Consider the following 17,800-nt stretch of genomic DNA (forward strand, 5'->3'; position numbering starts at 1 on the left):
ACTTCTACTCTTTTAAATGCAAATTTGCATTGAGTTCTTTATAAAGACAGTAAGCTAGGCCGACGCCGTGTTTTTGCCTAATCCACCTATGCATTTATTGAAGAAAAAAAAAATTACCTCTTCCTTTACAAATTTCTTCCAGGCTTTGGTAAATTGCAACGAACGTCTTTCTTTTCGTTTTCTGATAATTTTTTTTTTTTGGAGGTTTTTGAATCTTTCGCAAAAGCAAGAGCTCAAACGGTCTTTGATTAGTTCGCGTTTGCTTTACCTCATGTAGTTCATTAGTGCGTTATGATGATCAATTCTCATGTATTATCGAAGAAAGAACAAAGTAGTAGGTTGAGAAGAATCCAATCCATATAGCAAATTGTTGAATTTAATTAATTCTAAAAAGTTTGATCAGATAGGTTAACATTGGACGTAACCAAATTCTAAAAACAGGACCTTTGAGTGCGCTTTTAGACAGTGGCGGATTTACATGGTGGCAAGCGGTTTAAATGGTTGTTAGCTTCAAGTATTACCTAAGAGGTCTTAGGTTTGAACTCCCTTGGCTCCACAAAATATTTTTTGACTGTTACAACCCTTTTACTAGAAATAGTGACACCACTTATGAAAAATCTTGCGTACGCCACTGCTTTTAGAGTAACAGCTTGTTTGGATAATTGTTATGTATCGTTTTGTAGTATTGTTTTGATGCATACAATGTTTGGATGAATTGTATTATTTTCCGTCATTTCATGATGTCATGCACCAATAATATGAAGAATAAACTTGCAATATTATAAAGAAAAAGTAAGGTAAATAATAAAATAGAATTATTTAATAATATGAAAGAGCAAGATGAGAAAAAAAAAAAAAGAACGATGCAACCGCACTAAATCGGTCGTTCCATAAAGTGGTACTTTTCGTCGTTACATAACGACAGATTTAATGATATGATACAATAAAATTTAAGTAACAATCAAAACAAATGTTATATTTAAAGTAACAATATGATACAATACAACAGGTGACAATTATCCAAACAAGATGTAAAATGAACAGGAAAAGATAAAGAAACAATGAACAAAGGGAGGGGAAAAATGAAAGAAAAAAGAAAAAAAGAAAAAAAAAAAGAAAAGGTCCTACCGGGAGTCGAACCCAGGTCGCTGGATTCAAAGTCCAGAGTGCTAACCACTACACCATAGAACCATGTTTAAACAAGTCGCTAAAACTTAGATAGATACCATAATGAAGATTCTGCCAATTCACAGGAGAGAGAATCACGGGATCTTGGCAGTTAGAGGCACGCGTTTCTAGTCCCCCTCTGTTCATCTCAAAAGTCCGCTCTCTTTCCCTGTGATCTCTTCACTGATTAGCAACCCAAAGACGAAAACGAATCAGACTATTCAACTAGTTGATTTCCGATCGGAAAATGTCTCAAAATGTCAGTCCAAATCCGACTTACGACGTGATAATCTTAGGAGCTTCAGGTTTTACAGGCAAATACGTCATTAGAGAAGCTCTCAAATTCCTCAACGTTCCATCTTCCCCCTTAAAAAGCTTAGCTATAGCGGGCCGTAACAGTTCCAAACTTTTCCAGGCTCTCCAATGGGCAGCCCATCCAAAACCACCACCCCAAATTCCTATCCTCACCGCCGACACCACCGACCCATCTTCTCTCCGCCACCTCGCTTCTCAGGCTAAGATCATTCTTAATTGTGTCGGTCCATTTCGTCTATACGGTGAGCCCGTCGTTGAGGCCTGTGCTGATTCGGGTTGCGATTACTTGGATATTTGTGGGGAGCCCGAGTTTATGGAGAGGATGGAAGTGAAGTACCATGATAAGGCTGTGGATATGGGATCGTTGATTGTTTCGGCTTGTGGGTTTGATTCTGTGCCTGCTGAGTTGGGCTTGATGTTCAATTCAAGACAGTGGCTGCCGCCGGCTGTTCCTAATCAGGTTGAGGCGTACCTTAGTCTGGAATCGGACAAGAGAATTGTTGGAAACTTCGCGACGTATGAGTCAGCGGTGCTTGGTGTGGCTAACGCGGACAAATTACAGGAGCTCAGGCGCTCCAGGCCCAAGAGGCCTCGTCCTGCGGTAAGATTTATGATTTCATTTGCTTACTAAAATATCCAATGTAATGATGTCATCTGTGCTAGTTATCTAGTTACAGAGGTAAAATTTTAGTTTATTTAACCACCTTGGACTTCCAAGCATTATAGTAATAGAAAATTGAAGGGCTTGTTAGTCAACAACATAACATGACTGATACACTCGAGTCAAATGTCAACCGATGTGTATGACGATCTTTACAAATTGTTAGTGAAGTTGATAGGAAAGAATTTATGCATCCAACCCAAAAAGCTTTAAGTCTACGCGTGCAGTAGTCCTAGACTTTTATGAACTTTTTTGAAAGTGCACTGCTCATGTAGGACAAATATAACTTTACACCCTCTTTGTGAACTAGAAGGCGGGATTACGAGCATGTGAATGCACTTATCAAATGTTGACTCGATACCATGCGAAAGAATTTGAGCATCCAACACAAAACCTTAAGGCTATGGGTGGAGTAGCTCAAGATTTGTGTGAACCCCTTTTTAAAGACCTTACAGTACTCATGTGAGAAAATATAACCAACATTTATGTGTTAAATCATAAATTTAGATCTGGCTTGCCATACTTTAGGGGTTTCTGGCAACTTCTGCACAGGGGCGGAATTACCTTAGCCCAAGCGATGTCACGTGACACCGCTTTATCGAAATTTTTTACTAAATATGTATATATAATTAAAATGGAAAAATAAAAATGATGAAATTAATGTAAGGTGACACCGCATGACACTGAAGTTTGGTAGCTCATCTGGTCAAGCCATTCACTTTTTTTGATAGAAGTCACGGGTTCAAAACTAAGCAGCTTCACTTTATATCAAAAATTTTCTGCCTCGTCTACAAATAAAAATGTGTTGATGGGGTTTGATCTATTGTCCTCTAAGACGTTGAAAGAGCTTTTTTTATCCAATGTTAAAAGAACATTAATCCAATAGATCAAGAGTCCTATTTGGATAATCTTAGTAATAATAAATTACTTGACTTAGCTCTAAGTTGTTCGTGTTTTTTTTTTTTTTGGTTCTTTCTTCTATCATCTTCTTTCTCGACATGAAATTAATTAAGAATGATTTATATGGTATCAAACGATTGACATCACCTATATAAAATTGATTAAATTGTGACACCGCTTACAAAAATCTTGCGTACGCCACTGCATTCTTTGTAGGGGGAAATTTTAGGTAAATTTAAATGGTCGACTAGATAGCATGAATCAAATGAAATGGAAACAGTTGTACCGGAAGTGTGCTTTTAGCAGGCAATAATCCCTCTTTGATTTTAACCAGTTGACACTTAAATCTTGTATCATGGGACGATGGATTAATATAAAGTTGGATTGTAGATTGTTGTCTGTTCTTATGACCGAAAAACAGCTGGATTGTAATCTGTAAGTGGTATTAAAATTTGACTACTGCCATGAGAATCTCTAGTTTCATGCTTCGTGTTTTCTTTTCTGTTTTCTATCCTCTAATTGAGGCACGCACAGATAAACATCTACAACAAGTAGTTCCATCAGTCTACTTGCCACAGCCAACAACTATTTGATGCCGCACTACTATCTAGTCTTGTGGAGGGCCGATTAGGTGGCTGGGAGTGATGGTACATAGGCTGCAGAGAGGATGCTAATTTGAAAAATGATTTTGTCTTTTAAAAGATTGCATGAATAATGAGAAAAACTAGTGGAATTAGATCTGAATGCAGTGGAAATAATGCAGAGACCTAGAAACGATTATATTCTCTGCCCTGGGAAGGCTTGAAACAACAACATATGTCAAATCGTTGCATAACTTTTTATCTTCACTATTCTTTTGTTCTAAGAGAGAAATGCTGCAGGTTACGAAGCAATTGATCCTTTACAGTTTAGAAGTCAATTGGCCATTATGTGTTCGAACATGTGAATTTTAGTCAAAATCCAATGACAATTATATTAAGGTCGTTTTCCTCATTTGCAGAATGTTATACAAATGTATTTTACATTTGGAACTTTGAGAACCCAATTTAACTGTTTCTGTAGGACGCATGTTGTAGTTAATATTTGATGATGTTGATGAGTATATGGTAAGGATTCATAAACAACGGATAGCATAAATATGTGAATGATGGGGATTTATAAACCTTTTGGTTGATTTCTGGTGGCATAAATGAGTAGATGATGGGGATTCATAAACCTATGATCGATGTATATGACATGTTGAGTATGTAATACAGATTCATTGTTAAATGGACTCTATATATTTGATACCTGCAATATTTGCTAAATATTACATTGCACATGGACATACGTATGTACCACGCAGCTATGGGGACAACATCATTCATGCCTTCCCTATTAAATAACACATTAGATCTGCGAAACATTTTATCTTTCTCACTCTCCATTATTTTCCTGTTTGTCTCAGATTCCTGGTCCTCGTCCTCCTAAAGGTCCATTGCTGGACCACCTAAAGGAAGTTGGTGTTTGGGCTGTAAAGTTACCATCAGCAGATGCAATTGTAGTGCGGAGAACACTTTCATGTTTGGCTGAAAATCCTGGTGGTTTACCTGGTGTTAATGAAAGCACTGAACAGATTGAGAGGAGGGAGGCTTTTTGGTCAACCATAAAGCCAGCTCACTTTGGTGTGAAGATAGCTTCGAAATCTCTGTTAGGAGTTATTCGTTTCATTACAGTTGGGGTTTTCATTGGTCTCTTTGGTAAAACTGGTATCGGCAGATGGCTGCTCCTGAAATTCCCTTCATTGTTCAGTCTAGGATGGTTCAGGAAAAAAGGTCCAACTGAAGAAGAAGTGGCAAGTGCTACCTTTAAGATGTGGTTTGTTGGACAGGGGTTTAGTGACGACAGTCTTGCATTACAAGGAAACAGGAAACCTGATACGGAGATAATTACAAGAGTAATGGGACCTGAGATTGGTTATTTGACAACTCCTATCATTCTTGTCCAGTGTGCCCTCATTTTGCTCAAGGAACGAGATAATCTTCCAAAGGGAGGTGTTTTCCCCCCTGGGATTGTGTTTGGCGCGACAGACCTCCAAGACAGGCTTCAACAGAATGGAATATCTTTTGATGTCATTTCAAAGAACACTATCTAACTAAATGGTAGTTCCGTGCAGTTTTAGTCATATGGGAACATTTGAATTTATGCCAAAGGGCGAATAATTCTACAAATCTTTTGCTTTCTTTGTGTGTGCTCTTCTAATTGTATTTTCTGTAGTTTTATTATGCTCTCTGAATGCCCTAAGGTGTTTCCTCACCATTTTTCCTTCCAAAACTATCTCCAGAATCCCTCTCCATATTTCGTTTTCCTTCTTTAACGTTTTGAGGTAACTGGACAAGATTTATTTTGTTTTGACAATTTGTTGTGGTCTGTCAAATCCTATGAGTATTTTGGCTTTAACAACATACAAGTTCCATTTACCATAAGGTATACATCATTTTTCTTCTGATGGTGCAGATGCATCATTTTTCTTCTGCTTTTAACATTTCGATGAATTTCCTAAGCCTCTTCTCGGAGCTCCCTCCGATTTCCTTGGCCTTTCTGGCCTGATCCCTCACTTTCATAGCCTTAACCTTCATATCAACATCTCCCATCAAGCTTTTCACCATCTCTGCAATCTCCTCACCGTTTACTAGATTTTCCTCGCCCCAACCCCATTCTTTTACCCACCTCCCCAATCCCGACTTCTCCACAACTTCTGCATTCAATTTTTGATCACCATGTTGTGGCCATGCCAGCATTGGTACTCCTGACCAAGCTGCATTCATCACTGAATCCCATTCGCACTGGTTCACGAAAAGTCCAACAGCTGGATGTTCTATAATGGCTTCCTCATACTCCCCTGCTTTCCCTATTTTCCCTTTCTTTTCCATCTCCTCCAGGACTGTACTCCCAAACAACTCCAGAATCTCTTCTTTTAGCACCCAGAGAAACTTATATCCACATATCTCTAGTCCTTTTCTTATTTCTCTTAATTGTTGTGAAGAAATCGGCTCTCTAGTTCCAAAATTAACATAAACAACAGATTCAGCAGGTTGTTCATCTAACCATGGACACTGATTGTCTTCTCCTAGCTTGTTATTTCTCACAGGACCAACAGGAAAAACAAGTGGAAGAGAACTTGTGACTCTTCCTTCATCGAGGGCAACAATTGTTTCTGGTTCAAACCAATCAAAGGTGTTCATAAAAACACCTGTCACTTGAGGGAGAGCTCGAGCATTTGGCAGCAAGTAGGCTTTCAAGACATAGTTTGATGGTGAATCATCCAGCCATGAACGAGGGATGCTTGATTTTTGAACTGATCCTAAACCTGGGATCTCAACATTGCTCGAAACGTTTTCAAATGCAGTAGGATTTTTGGACAACAGTACTGGAAGGTATGCTACAGTAGAGTAAAATTTAGCTGATGTAGTTGAGATAATGTAAAGGGGAATGTTGAGATTAGAAGAAACTTGTGAAAGACTAGATGCAATAATAAACTCGGAGACAATAGCAGAAACTGGTTCATTCAAAGAATCTATCAGAGGGCAGAGCTGGTGAAGGGAGTTACTAATGGCATCAATTTGCTTGATGAAAGGATCATTAATCTTGGAAGTTGAGGTTTTCAGAGGAAAAATATGAAAATCTAGTTGCTTGATTTCAGGGTGACCGGAGAAAAAGCTGGAGACGATGCTCGATTTTGTAGTAGAGATTTCAAGTTTCATTGTGATGAAGGTGATTTTACATTTATGTGAAGCTAACATGGAAGCTAGTTGAAAAATTGGAACCATTTGACCCACTCCCAAACCACTAGGGAGAAACAATATGTGAACTGGCTTCCCAGAGTAAACACTTATGTTGCTCGAACTCTTCAAAACTGATGTAGGGTGCGTGTTGAATTCTCCAAAAGTTGTGCATTTTGTAAGGATCCGACACTGTTGCCGCAAAAAATTTGGAGAGTCTGAGCAAAATTGGTTGACACTAGAATTAGACATCTTGGTGGATTGGCTAGTGCAAAAGGAGGAATTGAAGAATGATTTCTGCAGAAATAGAGGGATTAGCTAGATGCTTTTATTAAAGAATAAGGCGCTGCTGCGATCATATTAGTGCACATCATTATCCTATTATTGTTTGGGATTCAGTAAAAAAAGAGAGAAGAAAAATAATTTAGTACAATTAGGTAATTGTTCGCTTTCATATGCTTGTTTTGTAGTTTGAGGAATAGGAAAAGGAATCAACTTTAGTATCTCCACCAGATCACAAAACAATGTCACGCTTCGGTTTGTGGCTCCTATTTTATCTTCTTCTTGTTTCTTGTTTGATTTATACATGGCGAATGTGAATGTTGTGCTTTATGGGCAGCCTAATCTTACCCTACAAACTCAGGGTAAAATTAGAAGTTTCAGGACGGATGTCTCGGAGTTCGAGGTAGAGGACGCTTCCCCTTAGTACTTACTACTAATAAATTACTCACTCCGGTTCACAATAAATGATGAATTTGCTTTAGGCATCCCTGTATAGGTCCAAATTTGGCAAAGGATAAACAAGACGTAGGACGGTGTCGACCACGACACAGCGACCGACGGTCGTTGTGATAAAGGCCGACGATCAAAAGCGGGCAGCTAAGATAAAGTAATAACGATAACTTGAACTTAGAGAGAGACATAAAGAATATATTCCTTCGGATATTCTCTGCGTTGTACTTTTTAAGATTTTTCGGGGAATGTCCCTTATAAATAGGAGGAGATAGTGAACACTTAGGAGATCTGCCTTTTTAAAAACTGAGAAACACATTGTAAAATTAAGAGAAGAATATACGAAAGATTGTCTTATTCACTTTACTCAAGTATATGTTATTCAACCTTCATCCATAAATCTCAAAGGTTCCACGTTCATATCAACTGCATATCCTTTTACGTCGTCAGCGTGAAAAGACACTCAATCACACAATCATTGAGTGACAGTTCCTTTACATTATTGTCATTTGTCATTTCTTGCATTCTTTGCACGTTTATGATATTGCGTATTCTGCCAACCTTAGTATATTGAACCCACTAATTAATACTCCTAAGCTCTTCTCACCATACGAGAATCTCGTCCTATTTTGGTTTGGAATTTATTGAGCTCAACTAAGATTAACTCCATTAATTTGTTATTAATTGGTTTAACATTTATTTGCCCAAACAACCCCATTAAGTAAATACTAAATTCTACACGAAAATAGTTAGTGTGACTAGACTACCCTTCATTAAATGTTGCACCATAGTTATAGTAGTACTTAACTTCTCTTCTCAAATGTGAGGAGAAAATGACTTTTTAGGGATACGTACATAAATGTAATTTTAGAAAAATAAATTGAACTTTTTCTTGATTATATAAATGAACACTTATTTTGGATTAAAATAAAAAATAAAAAATTGATCATTTATTATGAACAGAAAAAAATAGTAATTTAACGGGTCGCTCATCCAAACAAGGAAAAAAATCGTGTTCACCAACGGTTTCTAATTAAGACTTGAAAGGTCCAAGTTGCAGAATATATGCCTCGAACCGATAGTTTTCTGAAATCCGACAAATCCTTCATAATGTTTGTTTGGAGAAGACTGGACTTAATAATTCTACACCTAGAGGTCCAAGACTTGCTTGCATTTAGTATTGCCAAACCAGGGACGGCTCAACCACATTTAATTTGAGGCCTAAACTTTTAATGTAAAGTTATAATACATATTATTATTTGAATTCTAATCTTCTAACTTTTTGAGATACAAGTTGTTAATAAATGTTTTTTATAATCGATTTTCTCTAATTATTTCTTTTCAATTAATAATATAGTCAATTCATTTAATTTTTTTCTTGAGACATTGTTGATCTTAAATAAGATTTTATAGAGCAATAGAAGTAAGTAAATTTTAGAAAAAGAGGTGAGAAAGAATATCAAAGAGAAAGATAAAAAATATATATGGATTGAAAGATAAAAAATATATAGGAATTTCTAAAATATGAGAAGATTTTGGAGAAGAAAAAGATTAACTTGGACAAATTAAGGAAAAGAGAATAATTTTTTTTACACGTTATAATGCAGGGTAAAATGGAATTATCAAATCAACTCAAATTGATACATTGAAAAAACTATTCATCTACCCATTTATAAATAAGTCAAATTCTTACTTTATTTATATATCTAAAAAAAATTCTTTTATATGAAAAATTCTACTTTTGTATTAAAATCACTAGATGTTATTTGTTAAATATCTATAACCCAAGCCTTACTACTACCGATAAGGTAAAAATAGCACGGTATAGCCAATTTTCGGATTGATCATTCAAAAATAGACAGTGTTTCCCAAGTTAATGAAAAATAGCCATTATTTTGCTACAACAGAGATCGGTTCAGTATAATATACTGGAGCTCGGTGCACGTGTGTATGAACTCCAGCATATTATGCTGGACCGGTATATTTTGCTGGCTCCAGTATAATATACTGGAGACTGGAGCATCAGTGCTCCAAACTCCAGTATATTATGCTGGACCGATATACTTGTTGGAACTCCAGTATATTATGCTGGAGTTCTAGTGTACTTATGTTTGAACTCCATCATATTATGCTGGAACTCCAGCATACTTATCCTCTCCAGTATAATATGTTGGAGTTCAAGTATACTTATGCTGGAACTCCAGCATAATATACTGGCGTATTTTCCAGATTTTGAACAGTGTTTTCGCTCAAATTTATCTTTACATAAAAATTTACTAAATTTTGATTACTTTTGAAACTGGACTATTTTTGAACGATCAGTTGTAAATCTGGCTATTTTTGAATTTCTCCCGCCAATAAGTAAAGCCGGCCTTGTACCAAAGCTACTCGTTTTGGCACCTACAAGTGGTAGTTTGATTCGATGTGCGATGTACATTTTATTAGTCCAATAATTGGACTCCAATTTAAAGGTTTCAACTACCAGTATTTGGTTGATATTCATTAATTCCTTTCCATACTTTTCTATGCACTGTACCTCTTTCATTCAATAGGGGTTACTCCATCATAGATGATCCAAAATTTTGATTTGATGGTTTCGATCTATGAGGTTTTTAGCACTCATCTAGCATAGACTTGCCTCCACCTGTCCCGCATATAATATTGAAAAATAATTTTTGTTTTACTTGTTTTTATTTTATTTTATTGTTTTAGCTGAATATATGTAAGATTTATTCTTCATACTACATAAATATACTGCTATACATATTGTATATTTACGTCTTTCCTCCTACCTCATGTACCTTTGTGAATAGTCACCTAAGAGAAAGAGATGGTTTAACATTTACTCCTCCATTGTCCTTCTTTCTTCTTCCTATTAAATTTTACACTGCGCAGCAGTGCTAAAGGAACCCACTTGTTATATTTTTGGGGTCCATTTCCATGTTGAGGTGACCATACAAAACTTTTCTGCAGTACAATATGGACCATTCTCACCTACACTTATTCTTTCTTTATTGTTTTTCACATTTTACCAGCTATCCAGTAAAATTTATGCCTCTTATCCAGTAAAATGGACATTTTTTAAGTATGCTTTATTTTGTTGACCCCTCATCACCCCCACCCCCTCCCCCCAAAAAAAAGAGGTGATTCAATTCAAATTTTGTCGGGCAGTAAAAAGAGCAGCTCGGTGCTCTAAGCTCCCGCTATGCCCGTCAGGGAAGAACCGGATCACAATGGTCTATTGTACGTTGTATTACCTCGCATTTCTACAAAAGACTATTTTCACGGCTCGAACCTGTGACATCCTGACCACATAACAACAACTTTATCAGTTACGCCAAGGCTCCCCTTCAAAATTTTGCCAAGCAGTGCTACAAAATATAGGATAGCATTAAAAATGAAAAGCAACTACTCCCCCCGATCACTTTTACTTGGTACCTTTTGACTTTTCACGCCCCTTAAGAAATAATAAATGAAGTGTATAATTTACCATGATACCTGATGATAGACTATAATTGCATATTTTAGTCGCTTATTACACTCTAATGTACTGCACTTTAATTGAGTTTGAACTTTAATCGCTAGTGTTTTGCACTAATTGTGTATGTTATGCTTTGTAGGAGTGATTCCAAGCTATGAAGATATTATGGAATGAATTCAAGTGATTTGGAGCTTTGAAGTCTGAGTAAAAGCCCAAGGAATCAAGCCGGGATCGTATTCGGGGATCAATGGATGATAGTTAAGAACGAAACGGAGAATCGAGGGGCATACGGCGCATTGTCTAGTAAAATTCACATAACGTTTTGCTCAAAACTCCGTTTGGGCCCTATAATATGTCTTTGGAAAGCTATTTGAGAGGGATACAACTTTCATGTTTTGCATTTTTGCGAATTCCCACTACCCCAGCGCATGGTGTGGCGCAGCGCGGCGCGCACCGCGCCTGTGGAAATTTCCTGCAGCCTGTCAGAATCAGCTCTTTGAACTTCCCTACAAACACACTGCATGGCGCGTCGCCCCATGCGGCGTGCCTGTGTAAATTTTACAGAGCCAGAGTCTTATTTCGCACGGGAGAAGGTATTTTCGTCTGGTCCGACCCTACTTGGTATAAATACATGTAAAAAGTTATTTTAAGGACGGTGGATAGACTTTTGACACACTTTAGACCTAGGGAGAGCACGGAGCCGCCGGGAAGACCTGAGATCCGACCTAATGAGGCAAGAACACACTAGGACGAAGGCAGAATATTTTTCTACGAGTTTTTCACTTCCTTCTTCGTATTTCTATTATTGGTTATGAATTATAGTCTTGTAGTTTTGCCTACTATTATGAATAGCTAATTTGTTATCTAGGGTTTTGATGGAACGTATTGGAGGATGATTTTCGTGCTACGTTAATATAGATTTGCTGAAGCTTTTTCTCTAATTGTTCAACTACGTTTATATTGTGGTTGGTTGAAGAGCTCTCAATCGACTGTGCCTATTTAGTGTGTATTACTCGGGAGAGATTGCATATTTAGGTAGTTGTTGAACAACATCACTCCTAACGTATATGGGCGATCAATACGAAGGGTTTAAAGGTGGGATTAGAGATAACAAAACCTTGGGTACGATCCGAGTGAGCCGTACTTGTAAGCACGTGATTTTTGCCCTATATGAGAATTACTCCCAAAAAATCCAAAAATAAAATGATTTTTCTTTGGTGTGCAATTTTGTGATATTTTGTGATATTTTGAATAATTATTTGTATTTGTCTGTGCGTGTTTATTTGATAAATTAATAAAAAAATACAAAAATATGTCGCATTTTGCATGTAGGATTTAATTCTATAGTTGTTAGTAATTAAATTTGTTTTACAAAAATTAAAAAATTACAAAAATAAGCATCGTTTGCATTTTTAGCATTTAATGTCCAAATATACAATTTTATGCTTAATTAATACTTAATTGTGCATTAATTGTTATTGGGAGTTAATTTGTGCTTTTATAACTTAATTTAATTCTTAATAATAGTTTAAGTATTTTTATAATTTAGTTTTAGAGAAATAAAAGAAGAAAAGAAAGCAAAAATATAAAGAAAGTCGGAATTGGGCATCTTCTTCAATTTCAAGCCACAGGCCCAAAAAATGGCTCAACCTTCCCTACGACTCAGTCCATTTCGAACTGGGTCGACCCAGTCCATAACCCAACACCCCTATTATTTTACAAACAAAATAAAACAAAAAAAAAGAAAGAAAAAACCCTAAAAATGCCTAAGCATCCCCCCCCCCATTTCTCCTTCTTCTTCCTCAAGCTCCCCTCCCAAGCCATCAATGGCTTCCCTCACCGACGTCGACCACCCTCCACCACGACCACCCCATCACACTCACACACACACACACCAACAACTCCATAGTTGCCTTCCTCCATCGAGCTTCGTCATCCATGGCAAGCTCAAAGCTCATCCATGGTTTCCCCTACTACGTCGACCGCTTCTTATTCTTCTTCTCCACTGTTGTTACTACCATGGTTGCGTCACTGCTGCCAGCTTCATGTCGCCATGGCTGCTGCCAGTTTCTTCTTCGTCCTAGCTCACCCTAAGTCGCCGGAAAACTCGCCATGCCCGCGACCGCTTCTGCCTCATCACCATGGCTGCACGTTTCTACTTCACACTGCTTCTTCTTCCTGCAGACGACACCATGGCAGCTGTCACTGCTGCTCCGCGATGCTACAGCTCGCCGTGGCCAGCTTCTTCGGCTTTCTTCTTCGTCATCCAAACAAATCCCATTGCAGCTGCTTCAGTCCAGTCGAGTCCGCATACTTGATTGAGTTTTGGTCGATGTCGTCGATCATTGTTCGAGTTTGTCGTTGGTTGGTCGTTGTTCGTCGTTTCATTTCCGGTTAGTTGGTTTTTTGAATCTCATTTATCGTCCATATTTTGTTTGGTATTTTTCGGATCAAAAATCGATAAATGATTAAATTCTTGTTTGGTTTGTTCTTCGTTGAAATAATTTTCAAGTTTGTTCATATGTTTTGATTGAATTAATTTTCAGATTTCAAATGAAAAGTTAATTAGTGGTTTTTTTTTCATGTTTATTTCATGTTTGTTTTATTGTTAGAATAAATATTTGTTAGTTTGATGTTTGTTAGATTCAAATTGAAATTTAATTGATTATTTCTTCAATTTGTTTCATGTGTTTATGTATTTTTAGAAATTGTTAATATTGTTAAGTTCAAGTTTAAGTTCATAATAGTTTCTAACAACAAATCTTGTTATTTGTCTAAAAAATTTTAGTTGTGTTGAAGGAAATATATTGATTTAATCGTTTGAATCCGTCATGCTTGTTGTTTAATATAGATTTAATTCATGTTCATACTTTGTTTGGATGATCTTGAATCCAAATTTTGTATAGTTTGATTTCTTGTTTACCATTTATGATTATTTCTTGAATTGTTCTCATAATCTTGTTTAAAGTTTAATATAAGAATTGTTTGTTGTAATGTTGTTAGAGTTGATTTTAAGTTCAATATGATTGAGTTTAGAAATCTTCATACTTTGTTTGTTGTTGGTGTTGAATCCGAAAATAGGATTGTTTGTTGCTAAAATATTGTTCAATCAAATTTTAGTTGTTCTTGGTTGTTCAATTTGTGTTCATGTGATTTGTTGTTGAAATGTTGTTAAAATCATGTTCATGTGATATTGTTGTTATGATGTTCATCCGTGTTCATATTGTTGTTTGAACATTGTTAAAAATTGATCATATTGTCTATATTTTGGTTAAGTTTGATTAATTGATGTGTTATAGCTGATGGGTAGTTTGGTAAATTTGTAATACGTTTAGGGGTAGTTTGGTAATTTCAGTAAGGTCGAAAGGGGTAGTTTAGGAATTGTACAATTTGTAATTGTTATTTTGAAGCATGGGGGACAAAATGAAATGGGGTGGGTTGTGATATTACTATTTAATATAAAGGGGGGACAAGATTTAATTTAAAGGGGAATCTTGCATTATTTTAAAAGAAGCATGGGGGACAAAATATAATGGGGTGGTGTGATATATTTATTTAATGTAATGGGGATGAGTGGGAAGATAATGGGTTTGGTAGAGAAAGGGATTGATTTTAATTGATTAAAGGGTGGGGATTATATATAAGAAGTCTTGAAATGAGAATAAAAAGGGGAGAAGAAATACAGACAGAAAAAAAAGGAGAGATTGAAAAAAAGCTGAACATTTATTCCGAAAAAAAAATTGAAACTCTCAAGAAAAGAAAAACATACAAAGAAAAAAAAAGTTGAAAATTAGAAGAGAAAGTAGTACACACCTGATAAATATTCTGGTATACAGGTGTAGAAATTAAGGGTTGAAGATTAACTAGCCTTTCAAAAATCTGAAAATTTCCCTTGGTTTCTGTCCATTATTTTCGGCATTCCTGGATTTTATTTTGAATTTTTCAAAGCTGTCACTGGGATTTTCGTTGACTGGTTATTGCTGGTTATTGTTGCTGTTGCTGTGTTACGTATTACGTTGCTGACTTTCTTCTTCTTATATTGACAATATCAGGTACACAACTGTAATTTTGGCATTTTGTAAGCTGAAATGAAGAATGGAGTGTTAAATTTTTAATTTAGTTTAATTTAATTTTTTGTATTGTATTTAGGTTATTCATGTATTATTATTCTGTAAATCACTGTCATCGGCATAACTAGGCATATTATAGCGACATATTAAATAACGCCTTTACCAGATTATTAGGAAATATATTTAAGCCTGATTATTAATTAAAACTGTTTAAATAAAAAAATAGAAGAAATAACGTAAAAATGGCGTTATTGAATCAGTTTGGCAAAAATTAACTAAGTTCCTTATTCATAAGGTTTTTCGTCAACGATAAGTTAATCCGAATCATGTAGTCAATTTCAGTTATAACATGAATTAGTTTGCGAACAAGTATTAGGACATGATGAATTAAAACAAAGTTAGTTAATGTTAAATTGTTTAAATTTTTAGAAATATGATTTAGTACTCAAGTTTTTATTTTTATTTCTTTCAATTTTCAGTATTTGTAAATAATTAGTTTCAATAAGCTTAAGTCTTACTAACAATTTGAATTTTAATCCAACTATGGGATAATTAGTTTTTTTTTTTTTTTTTACTTTTCGATAATTCCATGTTGTATTTATGATTATAATTTTATTACTTTCTGTTAATATTTGTTTTTCTCTTTTATTTAATATGTCATTTTCAAGAATGTAGATATTGATTTTATATTTATAAAAAAACTTAGTAATAATAAAAAGGTAGTCATTAAAGGATATTCTTAAAGGATTTCGCTAAAAATAAATAGATAGTCTTACTAACAATTTGAATTTTAATCCAACTATGGGATAATTAATTAGTTTTTTTTTATTTTTTTTACTTTTCGATAATTCCATGTTGTATTTATGATTATAATTTTATTACTTTCTGTTAATATTTGTTTTTCTCTTCTATTTAATATGTCATTTTCAAGAATGTAGATATTGATTTTATATTTATAAAAAAACTTAGTAATAATAAAAAGGTAGTCATTAAAGGATATTCTTAAAGGATTTCGCTAAAAATAAATAGATGTAAATAATACAAATTTACAGGATTCTCCAATCTCATTTATTTATTTAATTATTTAAAAAAAATTACTTAGAATTTGGGATGGATTGTTTAGTGAATTTTACTTCCTTCCCCAAAGATAATGACGCGCTAGACTCTTTAGGCGCGATTTAATTAATTTTACCTTCTTAAACTCGGATGCGCATTTCATGCGACCCAAATCTAAATCCTAAAACATCAAATAAAATATGTTTCGTATTGTGGGTGCATTTCATGTGACACAATCCAAAGATATGTTTTAAGCGATGTTCACATTCCTAAAAAATAATAATTATAATAATAAAGCGGTAAAAGATAAAATTTGCACATGGTTCATAATTGTATTAAAAATCAGATAAATAAGCCGAATATAACAGTTGAGCGACCGTGCTAGAACCACGGAACTCGGGAATGCCTAACACCTTCTCCCGGGTTAACAGAATTCCTTATCCGGATTTCTGGTACGCAGACTGTAATATAGAGTCATTCTTTTCCTCGATTCGGGATTAAAATTGGTGACTTGGGACACCCTAAATCTCCCAAGTGGCGACTCTGAAATAATTAAACCAATCCCGTTTCGACTGTCCTTTAATTGGAAAAAACTCCCTACGCACCTCGCGGTGCCGGAAAAAGGAGGTGTGACAGCTCTGGCGACTCTGCTGGGGACTTAACCCAGAACCAGTGGTTCAGGGTTAGAAATTCGAGCTCATATAAATTGTTATATTTGGTTTTATCTGATTTTTACATGATTGAGCCTAATGTGCTAAATGCTGCTTTTACCGCTTTGATATTACGTGAACTGTGTATAAACTGTGCCGAAACCCATCTCCTCTCTCAGTCTTCTAAATCATGAAGAAGGGTGTACTTCGTACGACTTCTTTTCTGTATAGTGTCAAATCCCAATTTAGAACGAGGTTCGGACAAGTTGCTAAGCCGGTGAAGCTTCTGTATTCCCGGTACGCTACCCCCCTCGGCTCGAGCTGTCCGCTCGGGTAAGCCAGGTCTAGAACAAACACCCAGGTTCTGAACCTAGTATAACAAAGCCACATGCCGGATCCCTAGTAGGAACGTTTGTTTGCATCACGTGCATCTGACTTTGGAGGCTCAACACAGGGGTTGGGTCTGTCTAGGACAGGTGCACCAAAAATGAAAATGACCATCCTGATGCATCTTACTTGTTACTACTTGCGCATTAATTTGATACGGACTTGTGTGTTGACTGACTTGTGAATATCAGGAATAATATTTTGAAAAAAAAAGAAATAGCGGTTAGAGAATTGATTGTTTATTTTGAAAAGAAAACAAATGCCCAAATACTGTCAAAACTCTGCTGAAATTTTTGAGAAAATGAAAAAAAAAATGTCTTATTAGTTTGTTTTATTAAAAGTTAAGAAAAGAAAAAAAAGAGTCGTTGTTCTGTTTTGTTTTTCAAAAAATAAAAATAAAAAAAAATATATAGTTTGTCTTGCCATGAAAATGAAAATGAAAAAGAGTCTTCTTTTTAAAATGTTTTTTTTATTATTTATTTGCTTATGAAAATGCAAAAAAAAAAAAAAATCTTTCATTATTTTTCGCAAATATATATATCTGAAAAGTTTTTTTTTATTTCCAAAAAATATATATATCTTTATTTGTTGCAAAGAGTATTTGTCTTGCCAAGAAAATT

At 35.3% G+C, this 17,800-nt stretch overlaps 2 protein-coding genes and 1 non-coding gene across 3 annotated transcripts; 1 reads left to right on the forward strand and 2 right to left on the reverse strand.

The window, feature by feature from the left end:
- Positions 1–1,119: 1,119 nt before the first annotated feature.
- Positions 1,120–1,191, reverse strand: TRNAQ-UUG (transfer RNA glutamine (anticodon UUG)). Its single transcript has one exon. It is a non-coding gene; the product is annotated as a tRNA-Gln (tRNA).
- Positions 1,192–1,289: 98 nt separating this feature from the next.
- Positions 1,290–5,356, forward strand: LOC104241133 (probable mitochondrial saccharopine dehydrogenase-like oxidoreductase At5g39410). Its single transcript, XM_009796049.2, has 2 exons — positions 1,290–2,083; positions 4,491–5,356. The coding sequence occupies exons 1-2, from the start codon at positions 1,415–1,417 to the stop codon at positions 5,175–5,177; spliced, it is 1,356 nt and encodes a 451-aa protein (XP_009794351.1). The 5' UTR covers positions 1,290–1,414; the 3' UTR covers positions 5,178–5,356.
- A 90-nt stretch (positions 5,357–5,446) lies between these two features.
- Positions 5,447–6,852, reverse strand: LOC104241134 (UDP-glycosyltransferase 13-like). The gene has a single exon (XM_009796051.2). It carries the CDS (start codon positions 6,850–6,852, stop codon positions 5,545–5,547), a length of 1,308 nt encoding a protein of 435 aa, XP_009794353.2. The 3' UTR covers positions 5,447–5,544.
- Positions 6,853–17,800: the final 10,948 nt, after the last annotated feature.

The sequence above is a fragment of the Nicotiana sylvestris genome, chromosome 2, assembly GCF_000393655.2.
Source record: "Nicotiana sylvestris chromosome 2, ASM39365v2, whole genome shotgun sequence".
NCBI lineage: Eukaryota > Viridiplantae > Streptophyta > Magnoliopsida > Solanales > Solanaceae > Nicotiana > Nicotiana sylvestris.